Genomic DNA, 7,392 nt, shown 5'->3' on the forward strand with positions numbered 1-7,392 from the left:
TATCAGGGATCAGTTTTTGGTAGCTAGCGTACTTTAGCTGAAAATAAAATGTTTGAGAGACAAATGTGAAATCACTGAAGTTTAGTAGAAAAGGAAGAGAAAACATAATTTCTGACTTTTGTCTTCTTTCATCCACTTTTCTACCTACTTCAAAGCTGTGCACCTAAAGAATATTTGCGAGTCCCTTAATTTCATGAGATCATCGTTTTAAAGGCTGTGTCAGTGCATACAGAAAAATATGTGCTTTCCATGCGGGATCCCAGAACTTGGATGTAACCTTTATGAACACTGTATCTAGTTTCATCTGAAGTGATTATCCTATTCTGAATATCAGTCAAGTCTAAGAATAGATAAATTGACTACAGATATATATGGCTTGGGAAATTCATTTAAGTCGATAGATACATTCAAATAAATCACAACTATTATATCCATGATTGTGTTTTAAAAGTCAGGAAAACAGTTTTTAAAAAAAAAATTTTTAGAGCTCTGGCAGATATTCCTATGTGCCGAGGGTCACCTGCCACGCCCGCACGAGGTTGTCTGTATAGCCGGCGGAGGGAGTCTGCCCTGGGGTGGCTCCACCTTGCTGCTGGTACTGCTAACTTCATGCTTCAACTCATCAACAATGATCTCGCTCTCCAAGTCCCAGATCTTGATGCTGATGCCTGTGGCAGCACAGAGCCAGTAGCGATTAGGGTGGAAGCGCAGGGTGTTGATGATGTGCCCGCCATCAAGTGTACAAAGGTGCTTGCCTTCACTGAGGTCCCACAGCATGGCCTGGCCATCCCAGACTTCAGAAATGTAGGGAGATCCATCTGGAGAGACAGTCATGGTGTTCAGATACCCTGTGTGGCTGATGGGATTGGTCTTCAGCTGGCAGTATGCCAGGCCCCATTGCTTGACCAGCTTGTCCCAGCAACAGGACATGATGGTGTTGTTGCTGTTGGGTGAGCAACGGACACAGACACCCACTCTCAGTGGCTCTCATCCTGGACAGTATATTTGCATACAGCCAGAGTATTCCACAGCTTGATGGTTTAATCTCAGGAACCACAGACAATCTGTTGTCAGAGAAGAGGGCCACACTCAGCACATCCTTGGTATGGCCTACAAATCAGCGTATGGTGGTGCCCATTGTGAGATTCCAGAGGTGAGCGGTTCCATCCCAGGAGCCAGAGAGGGCAATCTGGCCATCTGAGGAGATGACCACATCACTAACAGTGGGGGTGACCACGAAGAGCACGCTGTGGGATGCCGTATTTGGTCTCATCCCTCATCAGCTTCCACATACTGATGGTCTTGTCTTGAGAGGTGGACAGTGTCATGTCTGGGAACTGAGGAGTAGTAGAAATCTGGGTCATCCAGTTATTGTGGCCCTTGAGGGTGCCATGAAGGGTCATCTGTTCAGTTGTGGTGGGTGCAGGTGTCGCCCCAGCCAGGAGACAGCCACCATGATTAACTTAATTATAATGCATCCAAGAACACACCTCCAGGATGCTGGGTCTTGTGTGATGAATTAAAGATAGATTTCTAAAGTTGTTCTTCTCATAACAAAATCTCTTGGTTTCAGCCATTTGAAATGGTATTAAATATTTTATGAACATTAGCTGAACTTCCATTTTGAATAAAAAGAGTAGAAGGTATAATATCAATCTTTTGTTCAACGGTTAAATGTTTAAAAACATTAAACACTGGCAACAACAGCTACTAAATTTAGTATCCCAAACTTACTCTCTGTATCCAGTCAGGTAGAAAATAAGTTTCTCCTTATGACTTTAGAATCAGATTGAGCTAAGGAATTTGCAGGAAGTAAGTATAATATTTTACTTTTATCAACCTGAGCACTTCTGTAGGTAGTGGTAGAGTAATTTGAAATGGGGGAATATTGTTAAACTGTAGATCATATACAGTATATTTATATCTATCTATCTATATATACACACATATATATGGTTTTTATGAGGACTGATAGTGAAGAACTTTGACTTAAACTGGAGTCAGTGTAGCCCTGTCTGACTAAATTGTCTGAATTAACCTGAAGGATGAAGTGTTTTGTTTCTCATGGTGGGCAGGAGAGTATCAGAGGAGGAGGCTCCAGATGGAAAGGCTAATGGTTGCAGGAAATAGTAACCAATAGCAGTGGGACATGGGGATACAAATCTGAAGGGGTAGGTAAGCGCATATATGGTCGGGGTGATCCTTTGAGGAATGTAAAGTATTGAAACATTTTAAGTAAAGTGGGACTTCATTGGACCCACAGGTTTGAAAATATCATTCTGGCTTCAGTACAGGTGGAGGGAGATTGGAAGAGGACAGGGTCAATGAAAGGAAGATAAGACATTCCAGCAGGTGCTGTAAATGATCTGCATCAACAGTAAGAATGGCTGTGACAATATTCATGTTTGTTTAACTCACAAATGGCAGAAGGTCCTTGAAACCATGACTCTTGAAGTAAGATGTGTGATATTTAGAGAGAGATGAGGGGAGTCATGTATTTTTACTAATAGGATATGTAAGCAAATACTTATGCGTCTCTTTTTAAACATGGATGGAACTGGAGAACATTATTCTAATTGAAATAAGCTAGGCAGTGAAAGACAAATACCATATGGTCTCATCTAGAAGTGGAACGTAATCAACAAAACAAACAAACAAGCAAAAAAAAAAAAAAAAGAACCAAAGACATGGAAATAAAGAACAAACTGACAGTGACCAAAGGGGAGGGGGGAGGGGAATAACAGGGCATAGAGGGAAAATGGTCAAGTCAAGGAACTTGTATAAAGGACCCATGGACACAGACAATGGGAGGGGGGAGGGTTGAATGTGGGAGGTGTGGGGTGGGTAGGGCAGGGGAGAGTAATGGGAAATGGGGACAACTTTAATTGAGCAACAATAAAAAAATCAAAAGAAAAAAGTACAAGTTTCAACAAAGTTTAATCTATGTAGTTTCCTGATTGAATTACTAACAAATTTCATTTATTTCTAATTTAGTTTCAGTAGTCAAAAATTCAAAGCCAGTTAAATAATTGGGCTACATTAAATCAATTTACTATCCAAAGTATTATCTTTATTGAATGAGACTAACTTTCTTTTATTCTGCACAATTATTTTGAGATTCACCCTATGTTGTAGCTGACATAACAAGATCTTTTAGTCAGTAAGACTTTTAGTTATGGCTTTATTTATTTATTTTTTCACAAATAATTGATATAAGAGTGTAATAGTCACAATGTTATAAAAATGTGAGAATACTATCTGTGAATATTGATTTCATAGTTGGTAAAATACATAAAATATTGATGAACCCAAGCAGAAGCTCATTTAGAAATTTTTCTTAGCATTAGGTGTTAAATTTAAGATGCTGTAGAATCAAAGTTATACATACACTGTGAGACATTTATCATGAATTCTGATGTATGTTAACATGAGAGAGAGAGAATAGCCAAGTAAGTAGTAAATAGAAAATTGTCTAATCATCATCAGGTGTATCATCAGATGTATCATCAGGTACTTTTGAGAGGAGTTTCATTACTCGGTCTACAGGAGTCTTAACAGAATCATAAGTCCATTTCTTCCTCAAAAACAACTTCTCAAGCACACCTGGCATCCTGTAGCCCTTGCTTACAATGAAATCTTTGAAGGCAATTGGTCCATAAAGATCATCAAGAATGTCCGGTTCAAGATCCCTTGTATGACTCTGATATTTCTGTTCTTTTAAGACTTTGGGGTCGATCCAGGGGTCGTCACTTATTTGCTTTATTGAGGTCTTGGGGTTCAGGTACCATTCTCCATACCTTATCTTCACCCACTCGGGTGTATAAGGATCAGGTAGTTTCATGAGTTTTCTCTCCCAGTTATCTTCCTGGAGGGCAAATTCTCTGTTCTTAATGTCATCTAGCTCTTCACTGTAGTTTAGTTCCACAGGGATCTGGGTTACTTTCTTTATTTTGTCCACATTATGGGTAGGTGTGCACTTGTCATCAATTTCAGAGTGGTTTGTGATGAACTTTTCATCAATGTCCACGTCTCCAAAAGTATCAGTCCATCTGGAGAATCCACCAACATTAACCTCTATATATCCGTAAGGATTAGGACATTTGGAAATGGCCTTTGTGCTTGACTTTTCTTCCTCTTCCTCAGGAAGCAACTTCATTAAATATGATAGGAAAGAGTCTTTGGAAGATCCTTGGTTGACTTGATCGGGAGGTCCCTGGTTGACTTGGTCAGAAGGCCCTGGGGTGACTTGGTCGGGAGGTCCTGGGGTGACTTGGCCGGGAGATCCCTGGTTGACTTGATCAGGAGGTCCTTGGTTGACTTGGTCAGGAGGTCCCGGGGTGACTTGGCCGGGAGGTTCTCGGGTGACTTGCTTGGGAGGTCCCCGGTTGACTCGCTTGGGAGGTCCCCGGTTGACTCGCTTGGGAGGTCCCCGGTTGACTTGCTTGGGAGGTATGGGTTGACTTGGCCGGGAGTTCCTGGTTGACTTCGCCAGGAGGTCCCAGGATGACTTGACCAGTTGTTCCCAGGTTAACTTGGCTGGGAGGTCCCTGGTTGACTTGCTTGGGAGGTCTCTGGTTAACTTAGCTGGGAGGTCCCCAGTTGAGTTAGCAAGGAGGTCCCCGGTTGACTTGTTCAGGAGGTCCCCAGTTGAGTTGGCCAGGAGGTCCGAAGTTGACTTGCTTGGGAGGCCCTGGTTGACTTGGCTGGGAGGTCCCAGGTTGACTTGGTTGGGAGGTCCCAGTTGACTTTGCCCAGAGGTCTCAGGTTGACTTTGCTGGGTGGTCCCAGGTTGACTTTGCCAGGAAGTCCCAGGTTGACTTGGTCGGGAGGTACCCAGTTGAGTTGGCTGGGAGGTGCCAGGTTGACTTGGTTTGGGAGGTTCTGGGTTGACTTCCTCAGGGCGTTTTTCACAAAGCTTTGTGGGGGACTTCTTTCTGTCCTTCATGCCCTCACAATAAGCCCAGGTGTCCTCCAGCTTCTTGTCAGGATCAATCTCTTCCAGCACCATTAATAAGACGTCTGGAGATAGAATTTTCTTCAGATCCGGGTATCGAGCCAAGGGATGCTGGGTCAGGTTGGCTTTGACGTCCTCTACAAAAGCCTTCCGTGTTTGCTGGGCTGGTAAGAGCTTGGAAAGCAGTTCTGCTCCTTCGGGCAGCTTGTTCTGAGTCTTTCTCAGGGGAGGTCGGGGAACTCTATGAGCAGTCGTGGGGAGAAAGCCCTCCCTAGGGCCACGAATGATCAGATTATCAGCAGGTGGGCAGCCCATTCTGAAATTGTCCAGCCCCGATCTCACACATAGCCACCGCCGGCAGTCCATGGTGCACTTCAGAAGCCTGTTCCTGTGCTTTGCCAAATAGTTGGTAGGTAACTTGTCTCTTGTCTTGTACCAGCGCTTACAATGTGGGCCCAGGGGTATGGGCTCCAGAGGCTCCATCCCGAACAGCCACTTCTCTTTGAACTGCGGTTGAAACAGCCTCTTCTTGTCCGCCATAGCGCCGCTGGCCCCAAGGCGACCAGCGGCTTCAGCGCTTTGTTGTCCTAGCCGCTCCGGTTGCTAGGCGACCGTTACCGGGTGCTGCTGGAATCTCTCTGGTAGCTGGGCAACGCAGGCTCGCTGTGCATCCTGCCTTCTTCCCAGATGGGCCGGAAAGATGCGTTCTTTGTCGTGGTAGAGAACTGTTCCAGTGTATGGACACCCCACAGTATGTTTATCCACTCACCTTTTGATGAACTTTTGGGTCATTTCCAGTGTGAGGCTATTGCAAATCAAGCTGCCACAAATATTTCATGTATTCAGATCTTTGTACCCATCCTTTCATTTCTCTTGGGTGAATTTTAGGAATTGAATGGTGGGAGCATCTGATACGTGTTTTTCCCATAAATACTCACAGCCATCAGGTTTTAATATTTGCCCATATGTGGGTGGGGTTTAAGGTGGCACCAAAAAAACCTCAGCAGTCAAGATCAATTATGTTTTACAAACAGCAAATAGAACCAGAGACATGGAAATAAAGAACAAACTGACAGGGACCAGAGGGGACAGGGGGTGGGGATAACAGGGGAAAGAAGAGGAGGGGTTAAGGAACAGGAATAGAGGACTCATGGGCACACACAATGGGGGGGATTGATTGCGGGAGTTGGGGCAACAGGGAAGGGGAGAGCAATGGGGGAAAAGGTGGGACAAGTGTAGCTGAACAACAATAAAAAAATAATTTTTTTTGTTCTTACCAAAGTCATTGAGACACAAGATACATTGAATTAGCAAGGGAAAATCACACACACACACACACACACACACACACACACAGAATGATTCAAGATTAAAGCCAAGGAAAACCACTAAATGGTTAACGTTTGGGTAAAGTGGGGCTGTGACTTTACTTCCTGCGGAGTCTATCATGGTTGAGTAAGCCATTTCTGCCTTCTTCGTGCAGAGGGAGCAGACTGAACAGTGAGCCTTCTCTGAACATTCTGTTCTGTTCATAGGTGCAATGAAATATTGGAATTGCTGGTAGAGTGAATAACAAAAGGCAAAGGTACTTCTTTTTGTTGAAGAAGCTGTTATTTTTTTTTTTTTTAATATATTTATTGATTATGCTATTACAGTTGTCCCATTCCCCCCCCCACTCCACTCCATCCTGCCCACCCCCCCTCCCTCCCACGTTCCCCCCCCATAGTTCATGTCCATGGGTCATACTTATAAGTTCTTTGGCTTCTACATTTCCTACACTATTTTTACCCTCCCCCTGTCTATTTTCCACCTATCATCTATGCTACTTATTCTCTGTACCTTTACCCCCCTCTCCCCCTCCCACTCCCTTATTGACAACCCTCATGTTCTAGTTGTTTGCCTAGTTTGCTCTCGTTTTTGTTTTATGTGTGGTCATTAATAACTGTGAGTTTGCTGTCATTTTTACTGTTCCTATTTTTGATCTTCTTTTTCTTAGGTAACTCCCTTTAACATTTCATATAATAAGGGCTTGGTGATGATGAGCCTCTTCAACTTGACCTTATCTGAGAAGCACTTTATCCTCCCTTCCATTCTAAATGATAGCTTTGCTGGATACAGTAATCTTGGATGTAGGTCCTTGCGTTTAATCTTGGGTAATGTAATTATGGTGTGCCTTGTTGTGTTCCTCCTTGGGTCCAGCTTCTTTGGGATTCTCTGAGCTTCCTGGACTTCCCGGAAGTCTATTTCCTTTGCCAGACTGGGGAAGTTCTCCATTATTTGTTCAAATAAGTTTTCAATTTTTTGTTCTTCCTCTTCTCCTTCTGGCACCCCTGTAATTCGGATGTTGGAACGTTTCAAGGTGTCCTGGAGGTTCCTAAGCCTCTCCTCATTTTTCCAAGTTCTTGTTTCTTCATTCTTTTCTGGTTGGATGTTTGTTT

The 7,392-nt window shown here is 43.6% G+C and overlaps 1 protein-coding gene and 1 pseudogene across 1 annotated transcript; both read right to left on the bottom strand.

The window, feature by feature from the left end:
- Positions 1-502: 502 nt before the first annotated feature.
- Positions 503-1,406, bottom strand: LOC112302035 (small ribosomal subunit protein RACK1-like; annotated as a pseudogene).
- A 2,066-nt stretch (positions 1,407-3,472) lies between these two features.
- Positions 3,473-5,494, bottom strand: LOC139440529 (putative protein FAM47D). Its single transcript, XM_071220266.1, has one exon. It carries the CDS (start codon positions 5,492-5,494, stop codon positions 3,473-3,475), a length of 2,022 nt encoding a protein of 673 aa, XP_071076367.1.
- Between the last annotated feature and the right edge of the window lie 1,898 nt (positions 5,495-7,392).

This window comes from Desmodus rotundus, chromosome X (genome assembly GCF_022682495.2).
Source record: "Desmodus rotundus isolate HL8 chromosome X, HLdesRot8A.1, whole genome shotgun sequence".
NCBI classification, from domain to species: Eukaryota; Metazoa; Chordata; class Mammalia; order Chiroptera; family Phyllostomidae; genus Desmodus; species Desmodus rotundus.

What these genes read in the sequence shown, in the direction of transcription:
- LOC139440529 (XM_071220266.1), bottom strand. Translation starts at nt 5,494, where the DNA reads ATGGCGGACAAGAAGAGGCTGTTTCAACCGCAGTTCAAAGAGAAGTGG.